This window comes from Carya illinoinensis, chromosome 14 (genome assembly GCF_018687715.1).
Source record: "Carya illinoinensis cultivar Pawnee chromosome 14, C.illinoinensisPawnee_v1, whole genome shotgun sequence".
Taxonomy (NCBI): domain Eukaryota; kingdom Viridiplantae; phylum Streptophyta; class Magnoliopsida; order Fagales; family Juglandaceae; genus Carya; species Carya illinoinensis.
The window spans coordinates 285,374-302,111 of record NC_056765.1 but is presented as its reverse complement, the minus strand read 5'-3'; the positions used below and the strand labels follow the sequence as shown (position 1 = coordinate 302,111).

At 36.2% G+C, this 16,738-nt stretch overlaps 4 protein-coding genes across 6 annotated transcripts; 3 read left to right on the top strand and 1 right to left on the bottom strand.

The window, feature by feature from the left end:
* Positions 1–389: 389 nt before the first annotated feature.
* On the bottom strand, positions 390–1,325 carry LOC122294606 (protein BPS1, chloroplastic-like). Its single transcript, XM_043103494.1, has one exon. It carries the CDS (start codon positions 1,323–1,325, stop codon positions 390–392), a length of 936 nt encoding a protein of 311 aa, XP_042959428.1.
* A 2,447-nt stretch (positions 1,326–3,772) lies between these two features.
* Positions 3,773–8,071, top strand: LOC122294068 (serine carboxypeptidase-like 40). Its single transcript, XM_043102524.1, has 7 exons — positions 3,773–4,301; positions 4,819–4,926; positions 5,042–5,316; positions 6,437–6,697; positions 6,942–7,153; positions 7,303–7,408; positions 7,609–8,071. The coding sequence occupies exons 1-7, from the start codon at positions 3,923–3,925 to the stop codon at positions 7,765–7,767; spliced, it is 1,500 nt and encodes a 499-aa protein (XP_042958458.1). The 5' UTR covers positions 3,773–3,922; the 3' UTR covers positions 7,768–8,071.
* A 197-nt stretch (positions 8,072–8,268) lies between these two features.
* Positions 8,269–14,196, top strand: LOC122294070 (F-box/WD-40 repeat-containing protein At3g52030). Of its 3 annotated transcripts, none has more exons than XM_043102526.1 (10): positions 8,269–8,623; positions 8,766–8,966; positions 9,396–9,450; positions 10,077–10,175; positions 10,813–10,916; positions 11,248–11,337; positions 11,955–12,094; positions 12,686–12,770; positions 13,301–13,690; positions 13,847–14,196. In XM_043102526.1, exons 1-9 carry the CDS (start codon positions 8,463–8,465, stop codon positions 13,659–13,661), a joined length of 1,296 nt encoding a protein of 431 aa, XP_042958460.1. In that variant the 5' UTR covers positions 8,269–8,462; the 3' UTR covers positions 13,662–13,690; positions 13,847–14,196. The 3 variants fall into 3 exon arrangements, 2 of the variants coding, with proteins under 2 accessions (XP_042958460.1, XP_042958459.1); XR_006237481.1 differs by having other exon boundaries at positions 8,278–8,623; positions 13,301–13,726; XM_043102525.1 differs by having other exon boundaries at positions 8,285–8,623; positions 13,301–14,196.
* Positions 14,197–14,330: 134 nt separating this feature from the next.
* On the top strand, positions 14,331–15,649 carry LOC122294072 (N-terminal acetyltransferase A complex catalytic subunit NAA10-like). The gene has a single exon (XM_043102528.1). The coding sequence runs from the start codon at positions 14,755–14,757 to the stop codon at positions 15,343–15,345; it is 591 nt and encodes a 196-aa protein (XP_042958462.1). The 5' UTR covers positions 14,331–14,754; the 3' UTR covers positions 15,346–15,649.
* The last annotated feature ends 1,089 nt before the right edge of the window (positions 15,650–16,738 follow it).

Genomic DNA, 16,738 nt, shown 5'->3' with positions numbered 1-16,738 from the left:
ATTTGCAACAGAAAATAAATCTACATAAACTGGGACCTAGGCTTGCATGATCACATTAGATTCCAACTTGTTCTTCATTTAGTACAATTAAAAAAAAAAAAACTTCGGAAACTAATTATGTTGCTTTGGACTTGGAAGTCTTATTCCCTGAATTCTGTCCTCTGTTCTAAAAGGCAAAACTGCCCAAGTAAGATGCCTGAATTGTGCTTATTCCTTTAATTTTCAGTAACGAGTTCATTTAATTTGGGATTAAGAAGTGTTTGTTTCTCAGAAAGAACAATCCTGAGATGATATAATTATAAATAGCTAGAATGAATATTGCAGAATCAACCAATTACATACAATTGATACAAACTTTACAAACAAAATAATACAGATGTTTCTAATCCTTAACGGTGTCCAAGGCAATTAAGCAACTTATTTCTGCCCGCTATAACCTCATAGAAGAGACGATCGACATCTTTATGCAAGCCCTCCAACAGTTTTTCAGACACCTCCAATTCTCTCTGCAACTCCTCAGTTGCTTCGATGTATTTCCCACTTACAATGGCAGCAACAAGGGAAGTCACTGTATCATTCAGCTCCTTTATCTCGACTAAGACAGTCCCTTTCTCCAGAAAAATCTCACATATACTTGAATCCAATTCGAGAAATGAAGAAAAAACCAAGCCACCCACCAATTTTCTCATCTCCAAATATGGCTTCCCATCACTGGTTAAACCGGACAACACAATCCCACATACCCAGAATCCGATACTCTTCACGACTATCAAGGCTTGATGCATAACCCATTGCTTGCCAGAGAAAATCTTTCCTTTACCATCTTCCTTAGTTTCACCTTTCTTGAAATCCTTGTTGGGACTTCTTTGCTGAATTGCTGTCAGACGCACTACCGCTGAGGAAGGAGAATTCTCCACAAGGCTTAATGCATAAGCTAGCGAAAGCCGAACATGCTCAAAACATGCAAGAGAGGAACTAATTGAATTGAAAAGTCCCAGCAAACTCAAGCTGTAGTTTAGATATTCTTCAACTGCAGAATCCTCCCAGTTGCTAACAGGGTAGTCTATATCCACAACAAGTTTTGCAAAAGCTTTGTTGACGACGGGAATGAGGGCTAAACATTGTCGAATCCATGGCAAGGACAGGATTTCTGATCCGGGTTTCGAATCTAACCATAACTGGTTTAAGCAATTCGAGACCTCAGATTGAAAGGCCTGTAGGGAAACCGATAAGGTTTCAGAATATTGGTGATGCTTGTGGTCTTGGTGGTGGCGATTCTCCAGTTTGGAATAGAGCTTACTGATTTTTTCTACCAAGAGAACCATTTGACAGGTACAAAATGCGCTTTGTTACAAGTTTGGTTTGTGGTAGGTTTTGGTGCAAGCAAGCTAGGTGCTGCATTTATACAGCAGATTTTGTGAAGAAGTTCAAAAGTTGTACGGGTGTTGCTTAAGCTTTCATTGGAAGGAAAACGGCAGCTTTTTGACTTTCTTTCAAACAATGGACATTAATGGCGGCTGGTCAAAGGTGCTTATCCATTTGTGTTTGATATCAGTTATAATAATCAAACATGGTTTTGGAACAACATGTGCTACTTGCGCCGCGCCGCGTTGCCTTGCAGGCGAATCAAAGGACACAGGAAATGGTCAAATTACATAAAGCATATTATACTTAAAAAACAGGTGCTTTGCTCCATTGTCAGTCTAAACAAAGAAATGTATTTTGGAGCTTGCCACCCTTATCTTTTCCTTTGCCTTGAAGTTAGTTACAGGAGAAGGAAGATTCCCCCCCGCGACATGACACAGTACCATAGATTAAAAGGTTCAATGCCCCTAGGTTAACATGCCTTTTGCCTTGCAGCAGTTTATTAAATCCGCACACTAATTATATAAAAATAATTTTATAAAGGGTCTACTGTTGTCTGTTTTCTTTAAAGGGTCTCTATGGGTTTCATTAATTTACTAGTTCCATAGAAATTATTTTCCTTTTATTGAATTTAATTTGACTCTTCCTTGGTTTCATCCGTCTGCAGTTGCACAAAAGCTGGAAGTCCATAGGAGTCTTTTACGGCTTGGCCGCTTGTGCTTTCTCTCTGAGTCACCGTTTGACTTGCTGCTAAGTTTAATTTTAAATTAAATTTAATATTAAAATACTAAACTCTTAAATTATTAAATTTATTTCAACCCAAAATATTTTTACACGTAAAATTTACAATATTTTTTAACTTAATATCTTTTTACACATGAGACACATAATTTTTTTCAATTTATCATAAATACATCTAAACTCGTTTTAACATTCAAACTCATTTTAGATGAGTCTTATAAAACTCACTCCAGCATATCAACTTACTATTATTAATAAAAAATTCAACTTATCTCAACTCAGCCCAGCATCCAAAAAGGCGCTGAATCAATTTACTGTGGTTGAGTATGTTTGCTTACGATTGAAAAAACATTTATTTATTTTTTTTAGAGCATTCACATTCAATTTCTCATAAAATTTCATATAATTTAATTAAAAAGTAAATTTCCTAAAAATTTTTTCTAAATTTTACTCATCTTTCAAAAACCTCCTACATCTCATTCCCTATCATTTTTTTTATTCTATTAAAATAATATTTCTCTATTTTTTCTTTATTACTTTTTTCTCTCACTTCCATTTACAAACTTAACTACTCAATATTTTTTCTTATGTTTTGAATTACTACTCTAGTGAATATTTTTAACAAAAATTTAAATTATTTTTTTGTGGATATGATAATATTTTTAAAATTAAATTTTTTTATTTATTTTTGTAATTAATTAATTATTTTTAAAATTATTATTTAAAACTATAATAAATTTAAGTATAAGAGAAAGTGTAGATGATTTGAAGAATAATTTATTTTATGTATTAAAATAAAATATTGATAAAAAATAGTTTAGGGGATGAATAGTGATTCCCCTATATTTAGGAAACCATTGTTCATCTCTTAAACCTTTTCCCTAAAATAAGAATTTGGATGTGGGGGTATTTTGATCAAAACCCTAAAATAAACCTCAAATTATAAGAAAATTGGTGCTTTGAGGCACCGAATGTGATTGTTTTTAGTAAACCTTTTTTTTTTTAATTTTTTTTAAGAAAAAAATTCAAAAAAATAAAATAAAAATTGAAGTCACAAGAACCTTAAGAGCAAATACTTTACAAATATAAATTACGATTTCCTAATAAGAAATGATAGTTACATTTAAGAATGAGTAAGTGCTGCATAAATATTATTTGAAAAAAAAAATAAATACGGGATCAATATGAAAAATATTAATTTTTTAATAATAGATTTTACTTTTTTTAAAAATGACTGCGTGACATTTATATACTCTACGATTATATATAATATTACTCTTTTTTAACTAATGTCATATATATCATCGAATCAGCTTAATGAAAAAAAGAAAAGAAAGAAGAAAAAAACAACAAATGAAATTAAGTTCAATCATATAGAATTGTCTTTTAGGTCAACAAACGAACGATCCCATCAAAGACAGATCACTATTGATAATAAAAGAAAGTTGTTAGAAGATTCCATCTTCCTTGTCCTATATATAGTTATATACACTGATTTCATGCACGGATAACGTCCCCATATGCCAATGTTGGACTAATACTTGCAGATAGTTCCAAGCTTGGTCAAGATTTACACCACGATATTCGTTGCAAATTACGTTAACGTTGCCTCGATCTCCTGTAATGTTGATCTGTCGACTATATATATACGCCATAAAAACAACCGTCTTGGAATATATATATCTGAACCCATTTAACTTTTTCCAATAATAATTATAATATACTATTCTCTCTTCATATTGTTCTCATCACCTTTTGGGGACTAGAGAGAGATAATAGACAACAGATAGATCAATTGAAGGAGTTGGGTAGTAGAATGGAAGGTAGTAATCGGGTGATTCTTTTGTTGTTCTGTCTCGTTCTTTCATGCTTTGTGGCTCAAACTCATGGGAAGCAGAAAGAACAAGGTATCCCTCTCTTCAGAAATTCCGGGTTGAAGCCGAAGTCCTCTGGGGCACTCGACACGAGTCTTTTCGAGCAAGAAACGGCTGCCAATATTCGTCATATTCCTCAGGAGGGCTCCAAGGAGGGTGACAAGATCGGGAAACTGCCTGGACAACCTCCGGTGGACTTCTCTCAGTATGGTGGATATGTTACGGTGAATAAAGTTGCCGGCCGTGCGCTTTATTACTATTTTGCTGAGGCTGATGATCAGCATAAGGCTTCATTGCCTCTCCTTCTTTGGCTTAATGGAGGTACTGTACTTGATCCAATCTCTCTGGATGATCTCCATTTTCCTGGATTTTGGAAACACTTGAGAATCTTGCAGGTTGTTTTTTTAAGCTGTCTAGTTAATATCATGAATCTAGATATGTTTTTTCTTTTCGTTTGCTGTCTTCATTTGTTTCGTTTGATTTTTCTTTTCGGTTTTCCTTTAAATCGTTTTGTTTTTTAATTTAGTTCAAGTAACCCCTTCCTGGGGTACTACTGCATGGCTGGCCTATTTCTCGGCGCATGCACGCACATGCACGGGATTCCGCGGCGGGCATGTTCTTATAATATGAAGATCATAATCATGCATGCAATTAATTAATCTGAGAAAATATTTCTCATTTTTTTTAGCTCGTCTGGCCTAATTATCAGCGTCAACGTATGCATGTATATATATTTCCATTCCGTTTTTTAAAAGCAGTGCTGCTGCAATTGGGAATCTTCTACTTTAAACAATATATAATAATGCTAAAATTAATTTGACAACGTAAGTACGTACAGGCCCAGGTTGTTCATCTTTGGCCTATGGAGCAATGCAAGAGCTCGGACCATTCCGGGTGCACAGCGACGGCAAAACACTTTTCGCAAACCGATTTGCTTGGAATAAGGGTAAAAACTTGATCGTTTTCACTGGTTTATATATATATATATATTTTATTTAATTCTCACATGCATGCTTGCACGTATGTGCATGATCGAATATCGTGGATCGATGATCGATCAGCTGCAAACGTTCTGTTCCTGGAGTCTCCTGCCGGGGTAGGGTTTTCGTACTCGAATACAACAAGTGAATATGAAACCCGAGGGGATACAAACACTGCAGAAGATAATTATGCGTTCCTGGTGAATTGGTTAGAGAGATTTCCAGAGTACAAGAACCGGCCTTTCTATATTGCTGGAGAAAGCTATGCTGGCCATTATGTTCCTCAGCTTGCACATATCATTCTCCACCATAACAAGAAGGCTACAAAGGCCATTATCAATCTCAAAGGAATCATTGTAAGTCTCTCATCATCATCATCATCATCTCTCTCTCTCTCTCTCTCTCTCTCTCTCTCTCTCTCTCTCTCTCTCTCTCTCTCTCTCGCTTGGATGCACACACAATACATGACAAATTAGATGATCAAATCATTAGATCAACTCATGCAGCTTGAAATTAATGAATTAGTAGTGGTTATGCTCATGATCTTTTACAACCTTCGAACTAAGTTACGTACACAACTCATTAATAATGTTGTCTATCTAACTTTCTTTCTTAATTACGTTTTCATGATGGCATGCATGCAAAGACCTATCATGGGGCTTAAATATCCCATGATCATATGACAGCCTTGTAAAACGCCTAAATATCAAACGAAGTACCGATTAAAAATTATCTTTTAATTTCACCATTTCTATATACTATATAATTAATATATATGATAATTAAAGCAATATTTGATGTTTTTTTTCTTATATATCATGAATTATTTGATATTACGTGAGGCCGCCGGGATGTTAAAAAAGATTAATATATGGTACTATATATATAAAGACGCTGAATATATAACAATTTTGTTACTTATATCATTAATTTTAACAAATATATTATATATTTGTTATAATAACATTAATCAAAATATATATTAAATCGCTACGGGAGACGTGCTACCAACCGATCATCATGTATATGCAGCTAATTATTGCAGTTAGTCATGCAAAAGTTCTAATCGATCGATAGCAATTGTCAACTTTCTATGTATATATATCATGCTCAGTAGTCTGTTGTCATGATTTTTGCTTCCACAATGCAATATCATTGTTAATGGAGGACCCATATATAAAAAAAACAAATTAAGAGGTCATCATGATGGGGCTAGTACTCATGATCATCATGATGAAGTTAGCTAGCAGCTAGCTCTGAGGTCCATATCTGCAATATTCTATGATCTGACTATAGGGTAGTACTGCGACAAAGTTAATTGTTGATATATTTTTTTCATGATCAAGCGATAAATTGTAATTAAAATTACATTATTTCCCATGCATAGAGTACTATATACTGTCTGTTAGTATATCATGTATAGTATTTTACATATCATTTTGGTATGTACGTATGTTGTTAATGTACGTTTTGCAGATCGGAAATGCAGTAATCAATGAGGAAACTGATAACCGGGGAATGTATGATTTCCTTGCGTCCCATGCTCTCGTCACAGATGAGGATGCCTATAACGTGATCAATCTTTGTGATTCTTCACCCAATGCCACCACTCAAAGTAATCAGTGCATTGACTCCAACGATGCAATCAACAATGCTGTTTCCTCCCTCGATATCTATAACATCTATGCTCCTCGCTGCTTCTCTTCCAATGTCACTGAGAGGCCCAAGAAAGCTTCTGTAAGTTGAACTGACAGTTTTTCTTTTTTTTTTGTTTTTTTTTTTTTTTTTGGTTTTTTTTCATTACTAGCCTAATTTGATCTTTTCTGAGAAGTATTGAAAAGCGAGAGACCTAATTAACAAAGGTTCATGATCTAGCAGCTAGCAAAATAAAGATTTGACAGCTTTGATCATCTGCAAGTAAATTTTTTCATAATTCATCATGTAGTAAATCAAACTGGTGCATTATATATTATTGGTGTAGATATTGCAATTCGATCCATGCAGCGACAATTACGTATATTTTTACCTGAATCGGCCTGATGTTCAAAGTGCTCTTCATGCCAATGTAACGAGGCTTACACACGACTGGGAAGCATGCAGTGATGTGATATCAGGCTGGGGAGATAGCCCGCCAACCATTATTCCACTTCTGCAGGAGTTCATGGCCAATGGACTTCGAGTTTGGGTTTTCAGGTAAAGAAAAAACAAACAATATCATTGGCATTGTATTTTCCTGCATCAACGTAGCCTATACTCTTGACACGGCCAATATTATCTATATATATATATATATATATATGTAAAGATAATAAGATTTTGCATCTTTATTGGATCAAATGCAGTGGTGACATCGATGGAAGGGTTCCAGTTACTTCAACAAAGTATTCTATAAAGAAAATGAACCTTCCTGTCAAGACTGCATGGCACGCTTGGTACTTGAATGGAGAGGTATACATAGTATATAACTTCTGATCATCTTTTTGTTATCGTGAAATGGTGGATTTAATTCAATTATTACGTACTAGCTTTGATATCAGTTAAAACTGACAAAGGAAAACACACATGCACACACAAGTTCGAAACATGATCTGGTTTTGTAATGATCAAAATGTACGTGATCTGTTCTGATGTTTGTGTCATGACTGCAGGTTGGTGGGTACACAGAAGTGTACAAGGGAGACCTAACATTCGCGACAGTGAGAGAAGCAGGGCATCAAGTGCCCAGCTACCAGCCTGCCAGAGGCCTTTCTTTGATCAGTCATTTTCTCAATGGCACCCCTCTTCCTAACACGGCAAGACCGACTTAGTTGATCAGTCATTTTCTCAATGGCACCCCTGTTCCTAACACGGCAAGACCGACTTAGTGTTCAACAATTAATGTATTTATTTTTATTAATTTCATTCTTTTGATCACTACCTCAATTTGCTCAATATTTATATATAAACTATTTAATCATGTATAGCAGTTTGCTTTTCTAAGCAACGTACATGCTTAAGAAATTCTCTACACATTTTAATATTTAGTTTGATTTGTATCAACAGCGTTCAGCTCAGCTAGAACGTGGTAGTACTACTACTTAATTCTATAATAATATGCTAATTTGAGAATAATGCTCATGAATGGGTAGAAGATCTCGCTTTCAAGTGAATCGAATTGGCAACGATGTGAGGAGGTGGTTCTAAATTTATGTGAGATGGTTGGCGTTTAAGATCTTGTTTTGAAAAGCTCAGGGAAAATTTCCATTTATATTTCCATTTCTTGACTTGTAAAAGCGATATTTCGCCTCTATAAGTGTTCTGGCAATGCCTAAATGTAAGGGTCGTTGTCATAAGTTGCGAACAAGGCGATTCTTTAAAGGTAAAGACGGAATCATGTTGCCGCAATATTTTCGTATAGTCTTCGTACTAATACCGAACCTGCGAACCGCCCCCACAGAAAAGAATACATTTTTCCTGCTTCCGAGCACTGGAGAGCCTCCCGGAAGCAAAAGGGCCTCTTCCAATGGGTCCTGCTCCCGCCGGCGAAAGATCGCAGAGCAAGAGGATTAAATCAGAAGGTGGGACCACCACAATCCAATCCCTCGACCATGATATCCTCTGCATGATCTTCGCGTTTCTCGACTTCTTCGACCTCGTTCGATGTTCCGTCGTTTGCAAATTCTGGTGCTTTCCGCTGGTTTCTGGATTTATTTTGAGAGTTTTATACGCAAATGGAAAATTTAATTTCTTACGAGCATTCTCCCATTGTTTCTGCGTCATATATAATCTTGTTATGTATCTGACTTCGTTTTCCAATTTTATGAAGGAATACAATTATCAGTAAATCTAAATTACTGCAAATATTCTACTCCAAGCAGCAGCGGGATTCCATGGATTTTACCAATAACTCTACGTATTCAGAGAGATCACTAAAGATGTATTTAGAGAAGCTGGCTATGAAGCATCACAGATTGTCCTTACTAGAAGGTATGATTGACGTTGATCATTGGAAGGGTCATTCAGCTGGGTAAGTACTTAATCCTCTTTCTACTGTTCAGTGTCTTTTCTACTTACGATTCCTAAGGGCTTTGGGCGTGTTGACTCATTGAACATTAGTTTCCAATGTCTGATGGTATCGCTTGGAGAGTTTAAAACTCGTCTTTGGACTCTGCATTTGGCTCTTGGAATGTTTACATATTATGACTACAAAATATAAATTCTGGGGGCTTATCGAAAGCAATAAAACTGTTGGAGCTAGCGGGATTCCCCTTTGAGATGGAGTTAGAAGCAGTAAGACTATATAAGCAAGGTCAGGGGAATAATTATTATTAGAGAATTCTGAAACCTAAAATTTTAACCATATCTCAAACTACGTGTCTGAATTTTGTGTGTCAGTGTGTGCGTGTGAGCTGGCATCTTGATGGAATATTAGCCACCTGACCTTGCTTTCTCTTAGGGTTGATCAGTGCCGAATGAAGATGGGCTTGATTCTTACTGGTGTAGGTGACAAGGTATTGCTACTCAGATTGACTACAACTTATCATTAAGGATTTTTAATTTTTAACAATGAGAAATCAACTTTTGTTTTCTTTTAATTCTCCCTGCTAGGAGTAGATTTTACCTGAGCCGCCACTGGACAGACTTTCTTAGTTTTCCAGCAACAAGAACAATTTTATTTTAGGCTTGCAGACATGCATTGTAATGTAATGTGCTCTAATTTTCTGTCCTCTCAAGCTCGATTTGCACTCTTATCAGCCTTCATTCTTTTAGCTTGGCAACATTTGATCCATAGTTCTAACCCCATCTTACCTTACCCTTTTACCACCTAAGCCAAAGCCCAAGGGTCGTATTACTCTTTCCCTCATCCTAATAAGACATTCGAATAAAATTACCTATCAAAAAAAAAAAAGACATTCGAATAAAATTAAATCACCTTTTGTGAACATTACTAAATTGGTCTTCATGTCATGACCAAGCCTTTTATGCTCACTTCCCTCATTCAAGTCTTCTTGATAGTTTTTATATGAAATTTCAGAACAAACTTGAATTTCCTTTTCTCTTCTTTTCCTATTTTTTAAAATGTTAATCCTCGTATTATTTGCACCCAAATGCTATTAACTGATGTAAATGCGGATAGGTGATGCGTCTCTGGTCGTTAGAAAGCTACAAATGTGTGGAAGAATATTCAGCTTCGGACACGATTCCTCTTGTTGACTTCGATTTTGACGAGAGCAAGGTAGCATGATCAAATCAGTATGCTCTTACTTTGTGTTGTATGTAAGACTTCACTATAATGCTACCTTATTCCAATAAACAAACTTGTAGGGGCATGGCTTAGTCTTGATGTATCACTGGTGAGAGTCCACTGCGAAGTATGAATTTGAGTTTATGTGTTTGGTATATCCTTGCTTCTTGTTAAAGGACCAATAAGGTCATGAATGCATCTTCGTTGAAAATATTAATAAATATTTGCTAGGACACTAGTATATAAAAGATCTTTCCAACATGCTATTAGAATTAGCATCTTGGTTTCTACCTTTCTTGGAAAGTTTAATAGCAGGGATAAAGTTTACATTCCTTTTTCCTTTTCTCCTCCTATAAATTTGGCTTTATGCAGATTGCGGTTGAATGATAAATCAATATCATTTAGATCATCTTTGATCTCAGTTGCTATGAGTGTTCTCAGGAAGTTGTTTTGATTTATTGAGACATGTGTATGGATTATTTTATTAATCTCTCAAGGTGATTCTTCTTGCATACTTTCTGTGAACTTGGTTGCGCCCTTTGCAGTTATTAATAAAATATTTGATTACTTATCAAAGAGATTAATCTCTCTAGGTAACTAATTTCTGAGTTACGATTTATCTGTTTAGATTGTTGGTTTGGTCGGTACTCGTATATGCATATGGAGCCGGAATGGGAAAAGAAGTATATTTCCCTCAAGTCAGGGCACCTTTGTGAAGGGTTTATGCATGCGGTATGTGAAACGTTCTGGCTTTAGCTATCGTTCTTGCTACTGAATGATTGAAGTTAAATATCCATTGACAAACCCATATCAAGTCAAAGCATCTAACCCATTAACTAATATTGTATACTTGTATCTACATATATATCTAATTTATCATTAAGACGTTATGTATCAGACATTAATAGTCAAACTAAAAAGCTAGATTTATTCCAGAGATCTTCCTTTGTCTTTGATTTGGGGGCCTGGTTGCGATCCACATCTACTTTTTTTCACTTGTCCATACAATTTGGACATTTCCTTGTTATGTGCAAAATTAATCTTCTTCCTTCTCTGGTTACAGCTACTATGATCCAGAGGCAGTGGTTGGATGCGAGGATGGGACAGCTCGTATATTTGACATCTACAGTAGGAAGTGTTCTCGAATAATTAGGTACGAGAGTGAGAAACTTATCAATTACGAATCCATCACTCTTGCCTTTTTCAAAGAAACAACCAAACCATAGTGGTTCAGAATATTATCGAAGAGAAATGTGTTATCTGGGAGTAAAGGTTGGTTAGCTCTGTGGTTGAATACTATGTTATTCATAAGTTTGATTCAAGTTTTGTCATGCACATTGTTGCAAATGGTAGGTTTGATATGTAAGTCTTCATCCGAACCAAATTGGCACGCAACTTACCTGGTCTGCCATATTTAGTTTTCAACTTTCAATGAATTAAACCTACGCTTGACATTTATGGTTCAGTAGTAAGTCCTATCATAACAGCACTCTTATTTTATGAATCGAGAATGGCTACTCTGAAAAATGCCTCGTCTATGCCACCATGAATTGCTCCCATTTTCTCTGGCATGCACACATTCTAATTACTGACAAAATCCAAATGAAAAACCATAATGAAGAAATCAAATGCCTTCATTAAACTTGACCGAACAATCTACCTGACTCGGAAAGTATGAAAGGTAACATTTTCAATGGAGCATGTTGGATTAGAATGAATTAAATGGTTTGTGGATTGTCATGTGGGAATATTTCCAATTTCTAATTGTAGGATGCATGCCGGACCTGTAAAATGCTTATGTTTGAGCGATGATCACTTGATACTTAGTGGTTCCTCTCTTGGAAGCATCACAATCTCTGGAATCTCATCTGATCAGCGGGTAGCAACGCTAAGATCGACAGACTCAACAGGTTTTATTGTATTTCCGCTCTCTTATTTGGCCATGCATATGCCTTCTTTTCCTTTTGGTATTCTTTCAGAATTTGATTAATATCACACATTCATTGATTTTGTTGTCCTTCCTCATCTCTGTTTAGGTTTTGATTTGCTTTTTTTTCACATATATGTGCGCGAACGCGCATGAGTGTGTATTAAAAGATAAATACCCGTACCATAGGAAAGTGCGAAGTGGAGATGGCTTATCCTGTCTCCGTTAATATTCCCACTTGTCATGACAATCATTGTTTTGGATTTTTGCCATTTAAATACTGTTATAAAATGCCAGAGAAATGGACTGTTTTCCTGGTGCCTTCTTTTCATTCCTCCAAATATATAGGTATACATAAGGATAATTCCTGCCTATATGCTCATCTGCCCTTTCTGTATTAATTTTATTCGTGGGAAGTAAAATGGTTGAGATCTCCTTCCAGTTTTTGAAGAAAGTTGCCACTTTTTGTCGATCTTCTGTCTCTAAATATTATTGGCTTGAAGCAATTTTTGTGGAGGTACCAAGGCTTTGTTCTTTGTTTGTAAGTGCATGAATCTTCAACTTCTCCTGACAGGCATAAGGACTTTGTGTTACAATGCTTCCTCGCATCTAGTGTTTGCCGGATCGACAGCTGGATATGCTTCTTGTTGGGACCTTAGGTATGCAAGTATTAGCTTCAAATACTATTTTATGAATGCAACTTACACAGTCGAACTGTCTTTCAGAGCATGGTCTTAAAGTTTTTTAGAAGAATCTACACGGTTTACCATCCAATTGCTTTTTGCTATCATCTTTAAATGTGCAGTTTGTGTGGTTGTCAAAAACACCAATAACTTTCTCGAGACCATAGCCCCCTATTTTTCTTTTCCCTTTTTCCTGACTTTACAACGAAATAGCTATAACCTTGTTTTGTAGAATCAATATATTTGGGAGAAGATATCATGAAATTATAGCTGTAACCCCATGGTGGGAAGTTATCTTCAACCAAAAGCTGATTATATATTGCAACCAACAAACGCTGTTGTCTCTGAAATTGCTTGTTTTAAGATAATGATTTTCTTGGAGTTCTATATTTTTTCATATAAATAGGCAGAAAGTTCAATTTCAAAACAATTATTTGAATTTCATCATGAATACTTGTTGTTGGTGAATTACGTTTCCTGTAAACAGTAATTATCTTACCTTCCAGGACAATGAGATCTCTATGGGAGACACGAGTGAGTCCAAATGTTGTATATTCTTTGCAACACCTACGAAATGACACATCAACTTTAGTTGTTGGTGGAATAGATGGTGTGCTACGCATTTTAGACCAGAACACAGGTCAAGTTCTTTCAAGCTGCGTTATGGAAGGTAATATGCTATCAATCTCCCAAAACTCCCTTGGAGCCATTGGAAGAAAGAAGGGAATGAGGCTTTCAGAAGATACTTGCATCGACAGCATTCCTAGAAGTGATCGGCCTCCCATCACGTGCTTGGCTGTTGGGATGAACAAGGTTGTCACCACACATAATAGTAGGTACATCAGATTGTGGAAATTCAAGAAATGAGAGAACAATGCTGATTTTCCATTTAAGAGGCGAGGAAACATCACATTTTCAGTTCACCATATGATGTCAGTCTTCTACTTGCCAATTTCAAAGCCAGCTTATTCCTTCCTCCTTCTAATAATAATATTTTATATCATAAGCTCTGTATTTCAATGTGTTCCTGATTGAATTGGGTCATCGATCAGGAGATATCCATATGCACATAAGCACCAGTCCAAAAGAGAGAAAAAAAAGTAGGTGTCGTGCGTATGAGAAGCTGAGCTGAATTTGCAGTTCAAGATGGGTACAGAGAAGCCAAAATTCAATGCTCCACTTGATCACAAACTCAAGCAACCATGCCCACCAAAATGCTTTTATGGTCTAATAACTTTTTCTTATACTTTCAGTATGGGATCTCATGCCATACAAAATGACCTTGACCTTTATCTAATGCCTAGACATTATGTATTTCTATCTGCATAGCTGATGTACTACTGTAGTTTCAATATGAATGCAGCAACAGATCATATAAAAAGGACGTCTCAGTTTCTTTCAATTTTTTGTTTTCGTCTTTTAGTGGCCAAGATTTGCATCCATATTATATCTCAATGGTTCGTTTGGTAGGAGAAGTAAAATGAAGGTTTGTCAATCAAGAAATGCTATCCCTCAACATAAAACAGTTCGAGCGGGCTTATCAATTTCCTACATTTATTTCATGAGCAATCCAGGATAAGTTAGTTCCAAATGTACAAGCTTGTGATCCCCATAAACAGAAAAAAACTGATTTTTTCACTCTTTTTTTTTCTTATAAAAATCCTCCTCAAGACTGGTACTTTTAACGTTGAATATATCTTTCAGTTCTTTCGATTGATCTTTCAATTCTTGCTCAAGACAAAAAGATACTCAAATAAACGTTGGAAGAAAAAAAGCCGAATCAGAATGCAAAATTGCAGAGGCAAAGCCTAATACAGGCGAAACAATTTGTCTCCTTTGGACTGCTTGATCGGCTGATGCTCTTCTTCACCACGAAATTTCCAAATCCAAAAACCACCATACAAACCCTGAACCTTAAAATCAACCCACCAAATCAGCTAAAATCAAGACCGACCCAAAAATGGTGTGCATACGCAAAGCCACCGCATATGACCTCTTGGACATGCAGACCTGCAACCACTTATGCCTCCCGGAGAACTACCAGATGAAATACTACCTCTACCACATCCTCACGTGGCCGAAGCTCCTCTACGTGGCTGAGGACTACAAGGGCCACATCGTCGGCTACGTACTGGCGAAGATGAAGGAGGAGAGCAACGAGTGCCACGGCCACATCACCTCCCTAGCGGTGCTCCGCACCCACCGGAAGCTCGGCCTGGCCACGAAGCTCATGCACGCGGCACAGAACGCCATGGAGCAAGTGTATGGAGCCGAGTATGTGTCGCTTCATGTGAGGAAGAGCAATAGGGCGGCCTTCAATCTGTATAAGGAGACGTTAGGGTACAAGATTCATTATGTTGAGGCCAAGTATTATGAGGACGGGGAGGATGCCTATGATATGAGGAAGAAGTTGAAGGGAAAGCAGATTCATCACCATCATGATCATGGACAGCATGGGCATGGGCATGGGCACCATCATGAGCATGGTGGTGGGTGTTGTTCTTCGGCGGAGGCGGAGTTGAGCGGAAAGAAGGAAGCGAAGGCTATGTAATGGTGGTGAGAGAGAGGACAGAGGTAAAGATAAAATTTTTTATGAATCGATCATTGGGGGAAATTGGTGTTATTGGGATTTTGTCATTTCGTTTTTTTCTCGTGGGTTTGATGGGTTGGCTCTGTGAGCAAGAACGCATGAAAGAACTAAATTTTCTATGGGGGGCATGGACATGTATTGTCGTCTGCCTGCACTTTTTTGTGTAGATCGTATTGGGTTCTGTTGCCAAGCTTCCGTCTTTTTAGAATTTTTGGAATCTGTACATGAAATTTACTGTTCCCCAGCAATATACACGCTTCTGGAATGGTGTGGTTCTTCTTTTTCACGCATTACCAATGTCTGCAAGGAATGGAGTTTATTTGTTGTTTGATAGTTGTCTTATTATTTACAAATATTATTTAGGATCAGGGCTGTGCATTGGTGAGATTCCCATTTATTTCTGTTGGGATTTCTCCTGTTGATAGATGATGGAGGGTTTTTGTGTCAAATTCTAGGATATTTGGAGTAGATCATAATGGAACTATAGCGACCCATTTGATTACATAAATGAGATAAGATAAAAGATAAAAATTGAATAAAATATTATTAAAATATTATTTTTTTAATATTATTTTTTTTCTAAAATTTAAAAAAATTGAATTATTTATTATATTTTAAATAAAAATTTAAAAAAATTATAAATTTATAATAATTAAATAATATGAATTGAGAAGAGTTATATAGAAACAAGCTAGAAAACTTATGGCGTCTATTATCTCATCTTATTTTTAATCAAATACTTTTGTTACCACATGCACGTGGTGGGTCTTAGTCAGATCTCCTCACCCTTCAGCACATTCTTACGAGGGGAGGATATCTTTATGTGCTAGTATTGGTTCTATACTCTACTCTACATGTCTGTTGGTTCTCGACGAGACTCTGGACCTAGCAAATATTCATTTATGGCGTTTGGTAGTTGGTTAATGTCTTTGATACAGCATATTAATGAAAACGCCTTGGCGTTTGGCCATTTCCTCCCACATATATCTGATTATTCATCAAAATACTGAGATAGAGTTAAAGATCATGTGATACTGTTGAGTAAGAAAACATCGTGTGGAAGGTTCAAGAAATCAACGTGATTTCTTGGTTTGGTGTAGCGTAAAATTGCTGTAGCGTAAAATATTGGGGCTTTACAAATTTGTCTGAGTCATTGAAATATGTGTTATGGTTGAAACTTGAAAGTGGTTACTGTTTAAGTATGAATTGAACGGGAACTTTCTTGTGAGTTGTACGTAATATCATGAATGATGAAACTGTCTTTATAGCCTTAGGGATGGTTTTGTAAAAGGCGTACAGGTAAATAGCTCTTTCTCCTAATTTATTGTCCTCTTAAATAGGTTTCTTATGTTTT